The following is a 19,128-nucleotide window of genomic DNA, read 5'->3' as shown; positions in this document are numbered from 1 at the left end:
TTCATTGCTCACATCTGGCTCTGATAAGGAACAAGCTGCCATTGTCTGATCTCTGGGTGTTCGTGGGGTGGGCTGAGGGAGGCAGTGACAGTGCTCTGGTAAAAACAGACACTGTCCTGTTGGTGAAATGGGGTTTTGGTTCAGCCAAAGTGAGCCCTGGTTAGTGCAGGGGCTGACCTGAGAGGAGCAGTGGCGGCAGGAGGGATCACCCTGGTGAGTGCTGAGGAGCTGCTGGCCCCGTGCCTCTGCTTCTTCTGGCAAATAACATTTTCAGGATTAGCACAAACAGTGATGTGGGCACAGGTAAGTTTGTGGTGACAGCTGATTTAGTCTCTCCTGGGTGATGAATCTAATCCAGGGGTTCATAAACCTGAGGAAAAGGTTCTCTGTTCACAGGGAACAGGTGAGGGGGGTTTATTTTTTCCATGTTTTGAGTTGGAAGATACCAGAGTCCCCAAGAGATTTGGGATGGCAGTGATGAGATGCAGCTGCTGTTGGAACATGGGTCTGGAAATCAGCCATGTGCCCTCCTACTGCAAAGGGAGATGTTTGATTCCATAGGTCAGGGAAGTGTTTGTGAGTATTGTGAGTGAAAACTTGCCCATCCATGATTTCAGCAAGTGAGTTTCATGCTCTGTGCCTGAGCAGTGTCAGCTGTAGAGCTTTGCTTAGGGGTTCAGGGGGGAAGCAGGCAGTGAAATGGATTTAAATCTATATTTGGGAACATCCCCCAACTAGCTTAGAGCCTTCTGAACCATCTCTGTGCTCTGTAGGAACAAGAGTGTGGCTTACTTGAGAAGCAGGAAGGTCAGAGCTGGTCTCAAGCTGCACCAAGAGAAATACAGGTTGGATATCAGGAACAAGTGATAAAGTTCTGGAATGTTCTGCCTGGGGAAGTGGTGGAGTCCCCATCCCTGGGTGTGTTTAACAAAGCCTGGATTTGGCACTGGGTGCCAGGGTTGACTTGAGCTGTTGGGGCTGGGCTGGACTCGATGATCTTTAGGGTCTCTTCCTGTTGCAGAGAGAGGGAGAAAAGGGCCAGGAGAGGTTTGGTCTCCCTGGCACAGCTTAACAGGGAGATTCAAAGTGGGCACAGATTAAGACTTGGGCCAATGGGATTACAGATCCATGATGCCTTAGGGGAGGGTCACAGGCTTGGAATAAACCCTACATTTTGAGAGGTGAGACGGAGCAAACCATTTAACTAAAATGTAACACCACATCTTCCAACCTTGTCATTGCGTGCTGGGTGAGGTGCAACGAGCGGGACACCTTCCTCCCCCCGCACTGGCTGCTCACCCATCTCCTTTTCTCTTCCAGGTTTAACTGGAGCGAGCTGAACCCTCTGAGGCTGTGGGGGAGGAACCATGGCCTGCAGACAGAGAACTCAGAGTTCCTGCTGGAGGGGATGCCCTTCCGCATCCTGGGGGGCTCCATGCACTACTTCAGGGTGCCCCGCGAGTACTGGGAGGATCGCATGCTCAAAATGAGAGCCTGTGGCCTCAACACCCTCACCACGTGAGTGCCCTCCCTGGCCAGCCTCTCCCTGGGCCATTGTGGTGCTGTTCACAGGGGTCCCAGGATGAGGGAAGAGATGAGAATGTTGACTCCATGTTTCAGAAGGCTGATTTATTATTTATTATGTATATTGTATTAAAGCTATACTAAAAGACTAGAAGAAAGGATTTAATCAGAAGGCTGGCTAAGAATAGAAAAAGAATGGAATGATAACAAAGGCTTCTGACTGAGACAGTCCAAACAGCTGGGCTGTGATTTGCCAATAATTAGAAACAGCCACATGAGACCAATCACAGAGTCACCTGTTGCATTCCACAGCAGCAGATAGTCATTGTTTACATTTTGTTCATGAGGCCTCTCAGCTTCTCAGGAGAAAAACCCTAAGGAAAGGATTTTTCATAAAACATGTCTGTGACAGGCCATAAGGATGTATTTCCATGCTTCTTACTGTGGGAAAAGTGTTGGGGAAGATGGAACAGGAAAGCCTTATCAATATGATTGTCTGGCAAAAGATTTTGAGACTATAGAAACTATGAGATTGAAATGAAAGCAAGCTTTGAGATCCCTCAGTTACTGAACAACTGGAAAACAATGGTGTGGCAGCTGAAGGTAATCCCCTTTTGATGGAACAACACCCTCTGCTTGCAGACAGGCCCAAGGGTCAGAGCAGACCCTGCCAGCTTGGCAGAAGGGACCCAAAGAGCCCCTTGCCTTAAATGTAACACAGGAAGGTAATGTCGTTTACCTCTCCTTTACAAGGTTAAATGTAAAGTTTGTACACAAACAAATTGGAGATAATGGCAAACAAGTGGTTTTCAGAGCCCTGGATGAAGGGGACACAGAGGTTGTGGGGGTCTGAGCAAGGCTTGGCCTTGCTTTCCAAAGCTTGGTGAGGAAAGAGCTTGTTTAAAATGGAACACAGGATGGTGATGTAATGACTATTATAGGCTGTATGTAAATGCTGTAGGATTTGTGTCTTGGACTAGATTGGTTAGTGAGAATTAGAATATTCAGCAGAGAAGAAGATTTATTGTATTGTAATGGGAACTTCACTCTCTTTTTTCCTCTTGCTTTTATCCTTCTCTTTCCCTCTTTGGGGCTCCTCTTTGGGGCTGCTCTGAGCTGTGGCTGGCAGCTCCCAGCAGGGCCCTGCACCCAGGCCCTTTGCAAGAAATGCAATTTCCATTGGCTTCAGAGATCCCTTGTCCATCCCAACTGTCCTACCCCCTGTGACTCCTACAGAAAATGGTGGTGCCTCAGTTTTTCTCTGAGCATGCCAGAGCTCACCTTCACCTGCTCTGCCTTTCAGGTACGTGCCATGGAACCTGCATGAAAAGGAAAGAGGCAAGTTTGACTTCAGTAAAAACCTGGACCTGAGGTATGTGGCACAGACAGCTCTGTCAGGAAATGCTCCTCTTTGGAGGGGAGGGGGTGTGTGGTGTTGGGGTGAAGATGTTATTTCCACATGTGCCTTGATCAGGCAGTGAGGACTCCTTCCTTCCCCTTCCTCATCCTTCTGGAGTTCTGGAAACTTAATTTAGCACCAATCTGTGGTCTTTGCTGGGATCCCCAGGATGAAGGAAGAGATGAATCTGACTCCATGTTCAGAAGGATTATATTATATTATATTATATTATATTATATTATATTATATTATATTATATATCATATCATACTATGTCATATCATACTATATCATATCATATCATATCATGAATGCTGTACTAAACTATACTAAAAGAATACAGAGAAAGGCTACAGACAGAAGGCTTAACAAGAGCTGGACAGTGATTGGTCATTAAGTAAAAACAATTCACATGAAACCAATCAAACACGCACCTGTTGGTAAACAATGTCCAGACCACACTCCAAAGCAGCAAAACAGGGAGAAGTGAATCAGATAATTAATTATTATTTACATTTTTCTGTGTGGCTTCTCAGCTTCCCAGGAGAAGAAATCCTGGTGAAGGGATTTTCCAGAAAATATCACAGTGACACCAATCCACTGTGGTTATTTCATCAGGCAATTCCCTTCTGCTTTGCTACCTAAATTCAATGATTTTGGAGTATTAGGGGTGAGGGTTCTGCAGGCAGACAATAATTTCTCTGTCTGGATCCCCAGGGCCTTCCTTTCCCTGGCAGCTAAAAATGGGCTGTGGGTGATTCTGCGCCCTGGACCTTACATCTGCTCAGAGTGGGACCTCGGGGGTCTGCCCAGGTGAGTGTGGAAATTGTTCCCTTCAGGGCAGCACCAGGGACAAACAAATCCCAAGCTCCTGATCATAACATCAGGGACAAAAAAATCCCAAGCTCCTGATCACAACATCAGGGACAAAAAAACCCCAAGCTCCTTAATTGTAATGGACTTCACAGGAGTCCCAGGATGAGGGAAGAAATTAAAATCTTGACTCCATGTTTCAGAAGGCTGATTTATTATTATATTAAAAGAAAATTATATACTAAAAGAATAGAAGAAAGGATTTCATGAGAAGGCTTGAAAGGAATGGAATGATAATAAAATCTTGTGACTGCTCACAGCCCTGACACAGGTGGCTGTCATTGGTCATCAAGTAAAAACAATTTCACATGCTGGATAAACAATTCTCCATATTTCAAAGCAGCAAAACGTGGAGAAGCTGAAACTTCCCAGCTTCTCAGGACAAAAGATCCTAATGAAAGGATTTTTCATAAAATATGTCTGTGACACCTGATCCCACAGTTGAGGCTCCTTCAGAGGAATTGCTTTGGAATGGCTGGCTGCTTGATGGGGATATTTATTTTCTGTGCTCCCAAAAGAGAACTTATCTCATTATCTAATGGAGCTCTTCTAATTTTGTTTTTGAGTGTTTAAAATAATAATAATTGTTTTGTAGTATAATAGTTGCAGCAAGAAAATAGAATTGGAGGAACCCACCTTGCTGTTGCACCTTGACTCTGCATAGCATGGACAGGATTTGCAGCTTGGTGTAAAAGTTTCCTCCATCTCAGCTCCATTTTAAAAGTCCTGCTAGAAATCTGCATTAAATGTTGGCAGTAGTGAAACCCCACAGCTTTCCCAGCCTCCTGTGGTGTTTTTCCCTGAGGAACCCAGCAGGAGGAGGCTCTGGGAGCCCTGGGACCTTCCTGAGTGGAGCCAGTGCCAGGTTACCACTTGTTTTCCTTACTGCACACACCACAAACCTCAGTGCAGATACTTGGGGGTTATTTTTTTAACTTTTCACCTGCCTTTGGCATCAGAGTTGAGGTGTCAGGGACTTTCTCCTGAGAGCAGAACTCTTCATGTCCAGAGACAGAAGCCACCTCCATGTTAGATTATGAGAAGTGCATCTGTTGTCAGTTGTTGTCACATCACCCATGTGGTTTTCTTAATCAGACAGATAAAAAATTCCAATAAAGAGCAACAGGGCTATTCTCGTTTTCCAGCAAAAGAGGAGATGATTTTTTTTTTTTAGGTCCACAAAGCCACATTTAGCAAAGAGTTGAATATTCAGATCTTTGGAAAGATGTTAATTAAGGCCTTATTTTGCTGAGAAAAGGAAGATACAGGCTCATTCCCCTTAAATTGTTACAACATTATATTCTTCTGCTCTTCAACAAATTGCCCTTTTTTCTGTTAACTCCAAACAGAATCAGCAGTAAATCAGCAGTGAAACAGTGGGAACAATTACAGCAATCTTTTGAGAAAGGCTTGGGATTTTTTGAAGGAGCTCTTGGTTGCAGAGTGCCCTTGGGAATGCAGGGAATTCACTTTAGAGTGATAAGATTATATTATTGGTAGAGATGATGAAATGAGTTGAAATATTATTGGTAGAGGTGATGAAATGAGATTGGGCCTGAAATGCAGAACAAAAAGAAGGGAGGAGATTGGAAATTGGAGCTTAGATTTATTTCCAAGTGAGAGATGGACACGAGGTGTCACCGTGGGCTCTGAGGTGGCACCAGTGATCCCTGCCCAGGTGGGACTTGATGCCAGTGGCTGAAACACCTCTGCCTGACTGCACAGGAGTGTCTAACACATTTCCTCTGCTGCTTTTGCCCAGCTGGCTGCTGCAGGACCCTGAGATGAAGCTGAGGACGACCTACAAGGGCTTCACAGAGGCTGTGGACGCCTACTTTGACCGCCTGATGCGCGTGGTTGTCCCTTTCCAGGCAAGCCCCATCCTGTCCCTGTCCCTGAGAGTGGCTGCACAGGGCACTGTGGGCTCTGTGTGACAGCAGAGGGTCAGGCAATAACCAAAAACTGCCACAAAAATGCACCAGGAATCAGCACAGGCTGTTTTCTCTGTCAGTGTGGGAGCATGGGAGGGTGGAGCTGAGTCCTTCTGATGCTGGTGCATCTTTCCTGCCAGCTAGTGGGATTTTTGGTGCTTAGAAATCATGGTGAACACCTTCCTTCTCCCTTTTTGTCCCCTACAGTACAAGAAAAGAGGTCCCATCGTTGCAGGGCAGGTGGAGAATGCTCCCACTCTGTCAGTGTGGGAGCATGGGAGGGTAGAGCTGGGTCCTTTTGATGTTCGTGCATCTTTACTACCAGCTAGTGGGATTTTTGGTGCTTAGAAATCATGGTGAACACCTTCATTCCCCCTTTTTTTGTCCCCCACAGTACAAGAAAGGAGGTCCCATCATTGCAGTGCAGGTGGAGAATGAATATGGTTCCTTTCCTAAGAAAGACCCAAACTACATGAACTATGTCAAAATGGTAATGGTGGCACTTTTACTTGTTTCTGTGTTCATCTCTCCCATAAATCTCCTTCCCTACAGTGTTTTCCTTTTTCTGTGTAACTTTTGAGTGTGGTTTGAGAGACTCTTGAAAGCACCAGCTGCATTTTCCTTGGATGTTTCCTCCAGGAGTGGAAGAGTTGGCACATGACCCTCTGAGTGTTGGTAAATCTGTGTCCTCATATCTCCCAGAGAAGAGGGAGATGGGGAGCTGGGAGTGTCTGTGTTGCACAGCTGGCCTTGAAGCAGCTCTCACCTGCAGGGCCTCTTTTGCCTGTCCTAGATGATATTTGATAAAGGTTTCCCTTTGTTGGCTTTCCTGGCAGGAAAGTTGATGGGAACAAGTCACCAGCACTCCTCTGAACCTGTGTAATCTGGGGCTCAGCTTCAGGGAGCTTCATTTGCCTAATGCCTCCCTTAGCCCTGTCCAAAAGGGATTAAAGTGTGCCCTGGCTGCTGTGAGTCAGTGGTGAGGAGCTGGCCCAAGCTCAGGGAGGCTGGATTATCCTGGTGGGGCTGCCAGCACTCTGAGCTGCTGGTTTGCCCCCAGCAGCAGTGCAGGGCAGGCAGGTGATGAGATCTGCAGTGTTCTTACAGGGTTTGTTGTTTCATTTCTTCTCACTGAGTGCTGAAAGGTCTTGCTGTACACCAAGAGGGTCAGCCATCCAGGCCTGACAGGATGATGGGATCCTTCTGGACCTTTTGGGCAGCCCAGCTGCACCCTGAGGCTCACCCTCAGGGTTATTAGGGTAGATAGTTTTATTTTGAGTTATTAGGGTGGATAGCTTTATTTTGAGCTATTAGGGTGGATGGTTTTAGGACTTTGATTGTGTTTAGGGTGAGGAAGATGGTTGCAGTTATTACAGTGTATAGGTAGAAGTTGAGGAGGGTGAGTTTAGGGTTGTAGATGATCATGATTGCTATTCAGCCTGGGTGGGAGATGGAAGAAAAAGCCAGGATTTTTCAGATTTGTGTTTGGTTGAGTCCTGTTCATCCTCCTAGGGCTGCTGAGAGGATAACCAGGATGGTTGGGAGTGTAGGGTTTAGTGAGTGTGAGCACCCTGAGGCTCAGGCTGTGCCATTGCCCAGGGTGTCCAGAGGCTTTTCAAACAAACCAATCCCTGGCAGGAGTGCTGATCCCCTTAGGGCTGTGCCAGCTCCTGCACCAACTCCAGCTTCTGCTGTGGTTTACCTCTCCTTTACAAGGTTAAATATAAAGTTTGCACACAAACAAATCAGAGATAATGGCAATAAGTGGTTTTCAGAGCTCTGGATGAAGGGGACACAGAGGTTCTGGGGTCTGAGCAGGCTGCAGGCTTGGCCTTGCTTTCCTTGGTGAGGAAAGTTTGTGCTGTTTCAGACTTGTCAGGACAGATCTCCCTGCCAGGCCTGTGGGTGTATTTTTGCAGTGCTGTTTCATCATATTCTGGGATTGTGTGCAATTTGCAAGAGGCAGCACAGAATAGTGGTTAGGGATGGAAATGTTGGAAAGCAGGATTTGCAGGGTTTGTTTTTGGTTGGAGTGGGATGTGATGTGAGGTGGGGCTCTGAGTCTTTGTTCTGGTTTGTGGCAAGGTGATTAATTCACATCTGGCATCTCTGACCAAGTTGCACCTTCCTGGAATTAATAAACTCATTAAAAAACACCCACAGCTCACACAAAACCTCAACTCCCTGGGATTAGCTCACTTTTTGGGTACCTTTGCCTTCCTAAAAGTGAAAGAATTTATTGACATGGCCCTTCCCACACAGATCTGAGCTTCTATTCCTGCTCCTCTGCTGCACTCTGGGAGGCACTGAATGTGTGGGAGCTCTGCTGTTCCTCTGTTTTGCATTTACACTCAAAAGGAGGGGAAGAAACTCAGCATTAATGCAGTGCTCCAAGAATTACCTTGGTAAAATTGGTTAGAAATTCCAGCTCCCTCAGCAGCTGAATTTTGCCTGAATCCAGCATTGTTCAGGTGTAAATTTGGGATGGGTTGATAAAGTCCCCAGCTTGTCCTGGCTCTGGGCTGGGTTTGTCTCTAGGCTCTGTGTTGCAAGGTTTCATGCCCAGCTCTGCTCTTAGTGCAGGTAAGGACAGTAAACAAAGGATTTCATCACATTTCACAATTAGGAATTTGGACTGAAGAGACTGAAGCCTTGTTCTCAGAGCTCCTGCAATGGAGGTGCAGTGAAATGAGTGGTGAATTAACTGATTTCCAAACATCACCACTGTTCTGTTCAGGAGCAGCTGCAAGAGAACAATCCTGATGGGAGGATCCTCATGTGTGCAGCTGGATTTTAAACCTTGGAGTGCTGATTCTTCTGGTGCTGTAATATTGAGGAACCACTCATTCATTGATCTTTGATAAATTCATTGATTTTTGAAAAACATCTGTCCCTGAGCTGTCCTGTGATGCTGTTCCTTGGAAAATCAGCTCTTCCCTCTTTCCAGCTCCCACTGTCAGGCACTTGGGAAGCCTGAGCTGCTTTTCCTTCCCTCCCTCCACCTGAATCCCTCTCCTGATGAAAGCAGTGAAGCTGTTTATTGCCTTGATCTCAGAAGCTATAATCCAGAAGCTGGATGCCTCAGTGAGAGCCAATCCAGCTTTCTAAGACAAAATAAGATTTTCCAGTGGTCTTTAAGCTGGGAAAAGTAGGCAAGAAAGCTCCTGGAGGAATGGGAGATGTCACAGGGATAATATTTATTACAAGGCACTGCCAGCTGCAGGCTGAACCCACAGAAGTGATGCTGGAGTGCTTTAATACCCTGAGAAATTCTAAACTCTGTTAACACAATGGCTTTTGCTGTTTTTAACCCAGGCCCTGTTAAACAGAGGGATTGTGGAGCTGCTGATGACCTCAGACAACAAGAATGGGCTGTCCTTTGGCTTGGTGAAAGGAGGTGAGTGCTTGTAGAGCTGAGGGAGGAAAACAGGACTTGAATTCACCCTCTGAGTGCTGTTTGTGGCAGGAGGGAGCCCTTGGCTGGATGGGGCAGCCAGGACAAACCCAAACCCCTCCCAGAAAGGTTTAGAACCTTTCACACTTTGAGTTTATTTCTTTTATTTTTTTATGGTTTATTTTCCACATGAGGTGCAACACTCTGTGAAGGGTTGGGCATCTGTACTTCCCACTGAGTCAAGGGATGGCAGCACCCAGCATTCCTTACAAGGCTGAAAATGCTATTTATTGCTTCATTTCAATAGATACTAAACAAGTTCCTCAGCAATTACTAACAGTAGTAACTTGTTCCTAAGGTAGATCCTGTGCAATTAAAAAAAGAAGGAAAAAAGCTCCATTAAAACCTTGATTTTGAGTTTTATATTTAGGCAGTAGATTTAGCAATAGTTTGTGGTGCAGCATTATCTTTTGAGCATGCTTATTTTGGGGTGAAAAACCTTAGGTGGGGAAAGGAGGGTGTCAGATGTGTAGAATGCTGAAGGATGCCCATTTCCCTTTATAAAGTGTAATTCTAATAAGGTTTTTAAATGTTGCTTAGCACTCTCCTCCTTTTTCCTGTGAAGAAATGGAGGTGTGGCTGCTTGAGTTTCAGTGAGCCCTAAATCTGTTTGGGGCTCTGATTCTCAGAATTTGGGGTCATTTCAGCTGGGATTTACTCTGTGCTTGGCCTCTGCTCTCTCCTGTGTTCCTGCCAATTGCCTGGGGTGTAACTGCTCCCCAAATTTAGGATTTGCAGGGTACAGCCTTTCAGTGCTCTTGTTATCACTTATTCATTAATAATGTTAAATTTCCAATCTCATGCACTGAGATGATTAAAGGGAAAGACTTTCCCCTCCTTTTTTCCCTCCTTTTGCTTTTTCATGTCAATATGAGAGGGATAAATTCATTTACTGAGTCATGGGCCTTCACCAGCAGGGTGAAAAAATGCTTTGGATGTTTTTGGGTGTGCAGCAGTTTTCAGCTGTGACCACACAGAGTCACTGTGTGCCTGCCACAGAGCTGTCAGGAGGAGGAGAAAGGAGAAATCCCTGCCTTGGCCTCATCTCCTGAGGGAGGGAATGTTGGCAGCTCAGAGCTCCTCCTTGTTTGGAGTGTCCTGTTCTGCTGGGAGCTCTTTGATCCCTGTTTGCCTCTGGATGTCACAACAATCTGTGAGGGCCAGGGTGTCACTGATGACAGAAGCACAGAATTTAGAGAATTCATGGAATGACCAGGTTGGAAGAGACCCTAAAATCATCGAGTCCAACCCAGCCCCAACCCCTCACCCAAACCCTGGCACCCAGTGCCACATCCAGGCTTTGTTAAACACAGCCAGGGATGGGGACTCCACCACCTCCCTGGGCAGAACATTCCAGAACTTTATCACAATTTCTGTAAAACCCTTTTCTCTGCTATCCAACCTGTATTTCCCTTGGCACAGCTCGAGGCTGTGTGCTCTGGTTGTGTCAGTGCTGCTGCAGACAGAGCCCAGCCCCAGCTGAGCACAGGCACCTTTCAGGAGCTGTGAGAGTGATGGGGGCAGCCCTGAGTCTCCTTTTCTCCAGGCTGGGCACCCCCAGCTCCCTCAGGGGTTCCTCTCAGGGCTTGTGTTCCCAGCCCCTCTGGATGTGCTCAGTGTCCCAAGGTCCTTCCCAAACTGAGGGCCCAGAGCTGGGCACTGCACTCAGGGTGTGCCCTCACCACTGAGCTCAGTGTGGCCAAGGAAACACAAATATTGCTCCTGACACGTGGAGAGCAGCTCAGGTGCCCCCCATCCATCCATCTCAGCCCTGTGGACAGCCCCCATCACCCAGGGGTGTCTGCAGGCCCAACCAGGCCAAGTCTCCTTTTCTGAGTCTCCTTTTCTGAGTCTCCCGTTCTCCAGGCTGAGCACCTCCAGCTCCCTCAGGGTTCCTCACAGATGTGGAGGGCTCCAAGTGAGGAACAACAGGGTGGTGAGGAAGGGGTTGAAGGAGAGGCAAGAATCCCTCCCCATCCCTGGAAGTGTCCAAGGCCAGGCTGGGCAGGGTTTGGATCCCTTGGGGTAGTGGGAGGTGTCCCTGCACTTCCAGGGTTGAGTTGAATGTCCCCTCCATCCCAACCCACTCTGATTCCAGGATTCCCAAGCTGATCTGACCTGGTGAAGCTTCTCTGGGAGCTGCTGGGTGACAAAGCCTCTGCTGTCCCTCCAGACCATGGTGGGATTCCCTGTGTGTGTGTGGGGGAAGGACAGCCCATGAGAAGGATAAACAAGGCTCTGGGGATGGTTCTCTTTTCCATGGGTACTGTTAACCATGCAGAGCTGGGCATGTTCTCCTTCAGAACTGCCAACTAACAGATTACATCAGTGCTAAATTCACATTTTATTTTGTTCTCCTTTCGTGTTTTCTGTGCTGAATTCTTCAGCTCAGCTCACTACACAGGTCAGCCTATTAAAATCAAGGTATAAATAGTGAGAAGTGAGCTTTTCCTTCTGTAAATATTCTGTTTGAAGTGCTCTGCCTGACACAACTCGGGCTGGGTTTGATAGCAGCTCTCTTGTTAGGAGTCAATTTTTAATGCTGAATCACATCATTGCTGCTGCAGAGTTTGTCTGGGGGAAATATCAGCGTGGCTGAGGGCTGGGAAATACAAAAATGGTTGAAATGTGTGCCAGATCTGATCCCGGATTAGGGTCCTGTCCTGCAGGAGGTGTTCCCACCCAGAATCACAGAATCACTGGGCTGGGAGATCTCGGGATCTCTGCTGCTCACAGTGACCCCCAGATGTGTTAGAAAGTCTCTGTTCCCAGCCCAGCAGTCAAAGAAGGAGTCAGAGCTCTTCATTGTCGTTCTCAAGGTTGTTTATTGTTCCTTATCTAAAAATTCTTCCTCCTGTCCAGCCAAGGTCCATCCAGCAGGACAGTTCCAGGCACTCTGCCTGCCCCCAGGGTGGTGTCATCTTTTTATACTAAAAACTACATGTACAATGTTTACAATTACTTCCCAATACCGATCACCTGTGTTAGACACTGAGCTTCTACTCTAAACCAATCTAAAAGTGCCACCATCACAGCAGAAGATGGAGGCCAAGACGAAGAAGGAGAAAGGCTGGGCATGCCCAGATCCCTCCATCTTGCCTCCTGAACCCACATTCTAAAAACCCCAAAAATCTATTTATCACCCTGTGACAAACTAACTATTATTCTACTTAAACTTTCTTGACTTGTAATTCTTCATATAAAGGTTGGTAATTATTTTTTCCAAGGGCTAAATCAAAGGCACAGGGGTCTTGGGCTCTGTGCCAAGGTCTCTGAGACCCCTGGGCAGGGGCTGGAGCCCTCCAGGGCAGCCAGAGGAATTTCCTGGGTTTTGACAGGGAGAGACCTTCAAGATCATGGAGTCCAACCCAGCCCCAACCCCTCACCCAAACCCTGGCCCCCAGTGCCACATCCAGGCTTTGTTAAACACACCCAGGGATGGGGACTCCACCACCTCCCTTGGGCAGAACATTCCAGAACTTCATCACCCTTTCTGTAAAAAACTCTTTTCCTGCTATCCAACCTGTATTTCCCTTGGTGCAGCTGGAGGCTGTGTGCTCTGGTTGTGTCAGTGCTGCTGCAGAAAGAGCCCAGCCCCAACTGAGCACAGGCACCTTTCAGGAGCTGTGAGAGTGATGGGGGCAGCCCTGAGTCTCCTTTTCTCCAGGCTGGGCACCCCCAGCTCCCTCAGGGGTTCCTCACAGGGTTTGTGTTCCCAGCCCCTCTGGATGTGCAGGTATAGGTATAAGATATAGATATATAAGATAACTTGAATGCAGCTCTTCCATCAGTCTTAAATTTATCTACCAGACAACATCACTGTCCAGCTCCTCCTGGGTCCATTCAGGGCTTGCAGAGTGACATGAACTCAAAGTGTGACCCAATCTGTAACTGATGCCATTGGCAAAGTCAGAGCTCAGTGTCCCAAGGTCCTTCCCAAGCTGAGGGCCCAGAGCTGGGCCCTGCACTCAGGGTGTGCCCTCACAGTGCCCAGGGCAGGGCACAGTGACCTCCCTGCCCCTGCTGGCCACACCATTCCTGACCCAGGCCAGCAGTTTGGCCTCCTTGGCCCCCAGGGCTCCTGTCCATCCTGCTGCCCACCAGATCCCTTTGTGCTGGGCACTGCCCAGCCACACCATCCCCAGCCTGTGGCATTGCAGGGGTTATTGTGGCCAAAATGCAGAATTGGGCACTTGGACTTTAATTAAACTTCATCTTGTTAGAGTGAAATTACTGCAGAGCCTGAGGATGGGCAGAAGCACAGAGAGCCCTTCATTTGCAGCTCTCTGTGGCTCTCCTGTGCTGTGGCTGCTCTGTCACCCCCACAGACATGACAGGCTGTGGGATATTGCCTGGGAAGGGATTCCTGCAGCTAAAGCCTGGGAGAGCACCGTGCCATCCACACAGGCCTTGGTAATAAATTTGCCTTTATGTGGTGCCTTTTTAGTGAGGATCTCCAAGTGCTTTACAGGCTCTAATTAGAGCTGGTGACACCCCAGGAGCTGCTCTGATGCTCTCTCTCTCTAATATCTCTGCACATTAGAGCTGAAAGATGGCCTGGGAGGATTCCACTCTGTGCTGTGGTTCTCTTGGATTCTGCACACCAGTGAAGGCTTTGATGGGAGTTTCTGAGGAGGTTGTTTTGGGGGTTCAGGAGGTGCTGCAGTTCCCTCCTGCTGGCCTGAGGAGATGATGAGACATTTTGGATGAGTATAAATTAACACATTTTTCCTTTCCCACTAGCACTGGCCACTGTAAACTTTCAGAAGCTGGAGCCTGGGCTGCTGAAATACCTGGACACAGTGCAGGTGAGCTGCAGAAACACTTTGCTCATCCATGTTTCCCAGCACTGGAAGTGAATCTGACACTCTGTTTGGGATTTGTGTGTTGGTTTGGGGCTTCCTTTTCACGAGGCCAAATCCTCCTGGATTTAGGGAAGGAGGATTGAAGTGTCCTGTTGTCCTTCTCCTGCCAAAATTGTCCTTCCTGGAATCAGGGAAGGAGGATTTAAGTGTCCTGTTGTCCTTCTAAAAAGGATTTTCATCCAGCTGTGCCCTGTGTTTAGCTGGTAGGGGTTAGACTTGTTCAAGTGATACAGAGCACCCCAGTGCACAATTATCAAATCTCTCTCTTGAATTTCCATCATCTTTTTCCCAAACTCTTTCACCCTGATGCTGTGGGTGCTCTTTGCTGGTGTGCTGAAGCTGTGTCTGTGCACTTCCAGGGCCTCATTCAGATTTATGAGGTTTTACTTTGTCATTTGAGCATTTTTAACCCCTCTGTGCTATCAAAGGTTTGCCTCGGGGAGGGAATTAATTAATTAATGAACACTTGGTGTGAACAGTGCCCTGATTGTGATGAGGGAGTGGTGAGGGAGTAGCAGGTTTTGGGGTCAGTGACAGGTTATCTCTCTGTTTACCCCCTCTGTCCTCTTTCCCTGTGCTCTGCTTGCTGCAGATGGAGGATGTGAGCAGCTGGGATCTGTCTCAGCCCTGATCAATTCTCTGCTCACCTCTTGGCCCTGGGGGGAGCCCTGCTGCCATGCTGGATGTTCAATCCTTGCATTTGTTTTCTTGCCCTCTGCTGGCAAAAGAGGCTCTGCTGGAAGAGCTTTCACCTCCTTTAGGTCTGCCAAAATTGCCCAAACCTTGCAAATGAGCACAAGGTGGCACCTTCCCCACCACATGTGGCCCCAAAGGAGCAGCTCCTCCTTTGCCACACCAGTTATGAGATAGGAAGTGTTTGTAGGGGTTATGGAGCTGTTTTATCTTCTCCTTGTTATGGGTTTTTGTTCCAGAAGCTGATCAAATCCCTTCTTTGCCTGGTTCACTGGGGATGGATTGATTAAATATATTTCCAGGGATGTTTAGATGATTACAGGCAGTTGTTTTCTCCTAATGAAACACGAGTTTCTTTAATGCCGCTTACCTCAGCCAATTCCTGTGGCATTAAACAAAACCCCTGCCACAAAAGTGCCTGGAATTAAAGCCCAGGAGGCTGGAGGGGCAGCCAGGCTGAGCACACACTGCCCTGCCCATGCCATGGGGACAGCAGGGATCCTGCAGGGCCTCAGGGAGCTGCCAGGCACTGACAAATGGGAAGCAGTTGCTCTGTGTGCAGAGCCTTTAATGAAGACCTAATTCCTGCAAATTCTTCCCTGCCAGCACCATATGCAGCATTAAAAAGGCATTAAAGCAGCTCAGGTCTGCTGCTGTACCTTGGCAGGCTCTGGCTGCCCTGCACCTGCAAGCTCTCAGCTGCCAGTGGCGTGGCAGATAAGCAGACTTTTATAAATGGGTGTTTTTAGCAAGAACTAAACACTGCCAGTTGGTTTGTCCCTTTGCTCCAGCTCTGCCAAACAGCAGCATCCAGCAATGTTTGACAGCACCTGATTGTGTGCTCTGTGCTTTGTGAGTAGCAGAGGCACAAAGCTCTGCTTGCCTGTCCTGGGCATTGCTGGCCCACAGCTCCTTGTCCAGAGCTCCTCAGGTGCCTTTTGGGCTGTGCCAGTTGAGAAGAAAATACTCCTGTAAAACCATGGCACCACGCTGTCACCCTGTTCTTCTGAGCCTTCTGATGTTTATTCCCTTCTTGTAATGGAGTTTCTCACACACTTTTATGTAAATAATTAAAATAATTTGTGTTTTTACATTCCTCTCTGGAGGAGGAGAAATTTGATGGACTGTTGGTTGTCCTGTGTCATTGGAGAAGTGACAATTTCATCCTCCAATCCACTGTCACTTTTGAAAGTCCAAATAAATATTGGAGTCGGGAAATAAACTCCTCCTTCTCCTCCTTCTCCTCCTTCTCCTCCTTCTCCTCCTTCTCCTCCTTCTCCTCCTCGTCCTCCTCGTCCTCCTTCTCCTTCTCCTCCTCCTCCTCCTCCTCCTTCTCCTCCTTCTCTTTTCCCCTTCTCCCTCTCCCTCTCCTCCTTTTCTCCTCTTCTCCTTTTCTTCTCCCTTTCTTCTCCCTTTCTTCTCCCTTTTCTTCTCCCTTTTCTTCTCCCTTTTCTTCTCCCTTTTCTTCTCCTTTTCTTCTCCTTTTCTTCTCCTTTTCTTCTCCTTTTCTTCTCCCTTTCTTCTCCCTTTTCTTCTCCCTTTCTTCTCCCTTTTCTTCTCCCTTTTCTTCTCCCTTTCTTCTCCTTTTCTTCTCCTTTTCTTCTCCTCCTACTCCTCCTCCTCTTTCAGCAGCGCTGCTCCAGAATAAAGGGGTGGCTGCAGGCCTGTCCTGGATCCATTTGAACTCTGTTTTTCTCTTGACCTGGATCCATTTGAACTCGTGTTTTTCTCTTGACAGAAAGACCAGCCCAAGATGGTGATGGAGTACTGGACTGGCTGGTTTGATAGCTGGGGAGGCCCTCACTATGTCTTTGATGCAGATGGTGAGCACAAACGCTCTTCTTGTAGAACATTTTGTGCTGAATTTCAGCCCCTTGTGAGTGCAGCACCCTCTCCAGGTTAAAAGCTCACTTGGAAGGCTACTACTAAAAAAACAAACCCCCAGGGCATGTAAAGAGCAGTGAAGGCAGAGCTATACAGAACTGGTTTAACAACTTTCATCTTCCTGCTGTTGTCTTTGTAATTGGGTCATTAGTCTGGCTGAGGAGTCTTTGTAACTCTTCTTCTTAAAAGCAAAATTCTTGCTGGAGGCCTTGTGCTTTACCCCTTTTTCACCTGGAGAAGAGGATTAAATATTAAATACATTCAAATAATTCAGATAATTCAGATTATTATTAGTATTAGTATTATTAGTATTATAAATAGATTTAGTATTTAAATGCATCAGTAGATGTGCTGCCCCTTCCTGAGGGCAAAATGCAAATCACAACACAAATCACTGTGACTGCACAGGAATGGCTGATTTGAATTCCTGCCCCAGATTTGTGCCTGTGGCCTCCCTGGCACTGCAAAAAATCTCTTTTTTTTTTTTTTTTTCTTTGCAGAGATGGTGAATACTGTAGAAAGCATCCTCAAAACAGGAGCATCCATCAACCTCTACATGTTCCATGGAGGCACCAACTTTGGTTTCATGAGCGGGGCTCTGGAAGCTGATGAGTACAAGTCAGATGTCACCAGTTATGGTGAGTTTGGTTTGTCTGTGCAGCTCTGCCTGCCCTGGGCTGGGACAGTCACCAGCCACGCTCAGGAGTGATCAGCACAACCACTTTGTCCTGTGGGATGGGGTAGGACACAGCCCAGAAGTAAATTCCTGTCTAAAATGGAGTTTTCATGAGTAATTCTAATTCCCAGCCCTCCTGGGAAGTGAGGGATTCCCTTATTCTGAATTTTAAACAGAGCTGTCGTCACAGATTATTAACTGAGATCTCCTTTTTCTAGGGAGAGATGATGATCCAAAACACCATTTTTTAATTTTACAAAGTCAAATTTTACCATAAATCTCTTTTCATCCCAACAGCCCGTGGTTAAAATAGTTAATTGTTGACTTTATCCTGTGTGAAATTCTGGATATGTGCAAATTAGATCTCTGAAAGTGTGAATGGCTCTTCTCTAATTTAAGGAATTTTGAGGCTGTTTAGTGATGTTCACTCAGATTAAAGTGTACAGATTTCCATTCTGCAGACAATGCCATGAAAACTGTGCCTGGGGCTTTTATTTCTTTCATGAAGCCATCCCAGAGCAACAGCTTGATGCTTTTTTTATTATTTTTCTTAATGTTTTTAAAACACATGCTGCTGTTCTGCTTTTCCAGATTATGATGCTGTGCTGACAGAGGCTGGGGACTACACATCCAAATTCTTCAAGCTGAGACAACTCTTCAGCATGGTCATTGGTAATCACCAACCCAGGAGCCACAGCACTGTTCAGTCAGGGAATTATTGAAACTGGCCCTTCTGGGACTCTGGATGGTTGGGAATTACTGAAACTGGCCCTTCTGGGGCTCTGCTGGGATGGGAATTATTGAAATTGGCCTTCCTGGGGCTCTGGTTAGTTGGGAATTATTGAAATTGGCCTTTTTGGGGCTCTGCTTGCTTGGGAATTATTGAAACTTGCCCTTCTGGAGCTCTGATTGCTTGGGAATTATTGAAACTAGGGATGGATTAGGAATTATTGAAACTGGCCCTTCTTGGGCTCTTCTTGGGAATTTTTGACATTGGCCTTTCTGGGACTCTGCTTTGTTGAAAATTTTTGAAAGTGGGGATGGATTGGGAATTATTGAAGTTGGGGATAGATAGGAAATTATTCAAACTGACCCTTCTGGGGTTGTCCTTGGATGGGAATTACTGAAACTGGGGATGGATTGGGAATTATTGAAACTGGGGATGGATTGGGAATTATTGAAACTGGGGATGGTTGGGAAATATTGAAACTGGGGATGGATTGGGAATTATTGAAACTGGGGATGGATTGGGAATTACTGAAACTGGGGATGGTTGGGAATTATTGAAACTGGGGATGGATTGGGAATTATTGAAACTGGGGATGGATTGGGAATTACTGAAACTGGGGATGGATTGGGAATTACTGAAACTGGGGATGGTTGGGAATTATTGAAACTGGGGATGGATTGGGAATTACTGAAACTGGGGATGGTTGGGAATTATTGAAACTGGGGATGGTTGGGAATTATTGAAACTGGGGATGGATGGGAATTACTGAAACTGGGGATGGTTGGGAATTATTGAAACTGGGGATGGATTGGGAATTACTGAAACTGGGGATGGTTGGGAATTATTGAAACTGGGGATGGTTGGGAATTATTGAAACTGGGGATGGATTGGGAATTATTGAAACTGGGGATGAATTGGGAAATATTGAAATTGGGGATGGATTGGGAATTACTGAAACTGGGAATGGATTGGGAAATATTGAAACTGGGGATGGATTGGGAATAATTGAAACTGGGGATGGATTGGGAATTATTGAAACTGGGGATGGATTGGGAATTATTGGAACTGGGGATGGATTGGGAATTATTGAAACTGGGGA

The 19,128-nt window shown here is 46.8% G+C and overlaps 1 protein-coding gene across 2 annotated transcripts in view; it reads left to right on the top strand.

Annotated features, from left to right (window-relative positions):
• LOC128948305 (beta-galactosidase-1-like protein 2) overlaps positions 1 to 19,128 on the top strand; it is a 38,238-nt gene that overhangs the window by 4,913 nt on the left and 14,197 nt on the right. For both annotated transcript variants that reach the window (XM_054292962.1, XM_054292961.1), the window contains exons 2-11: positions 1,321 to 1,518; positions 2,828 to 2,896; positions 3,641 to 3,736; positions 5,559 to 5,667; positions 6,122 to 6,217; positions 9,043 to 9,124; positions 13,925 to 13,989; positions 16,478 to 16,562; positions 17,124 to 17,261; positions 17,891 to 17,971. In XM_054292962.1, coding sequence (XP_054148937.1) covers positions 1,321 to 1,518; positions 2,828 to 2,896; positions 3,641 to 3,736; positions 5,559 to 5,667; positions 6,122 to 6,217; positions 9,043 to 9,124; positions 13,925 to 13,989; positions 16,478 to 16,562; positions 17,124 to 17,261; positions 17,891 to 17,971 — 1,019 coding nt within the window. The remainder of the gene's footprint in view (positions 1 to 1,320; positions 1,519 to 2,827; positions 2,897 to 3,640; positions 3,737 to 5,558; positions 5,668 to 6,121; positions 6,218 to 9,042; positions 9,125 to 13,924; positions 13,990 to 16,477; positions 16,563 to 17,123; positions 17,262 to 17,890; positions 17,972 to 19,128) is intronic.

This window comes from Melozone crissalis, unplaced genomic scaffold (genome assembly GCF_028551555.1).
Source record: "Melozone crissalis strain CALT ecotype California unplaced genomic scaffold, PUWL_Pcris_2 ptg000120l_1, whole genome shotgun sequence".
Classification (NCBI taxonomy): Eukaryota; Metazoa; Chordata; class Aves; order Passeriformes; family Passerellidae; genus Melozone; species Melozone crissalis.
This window is presented reverse-complemented; position numbering and strand designations above follow the sequence as displayed.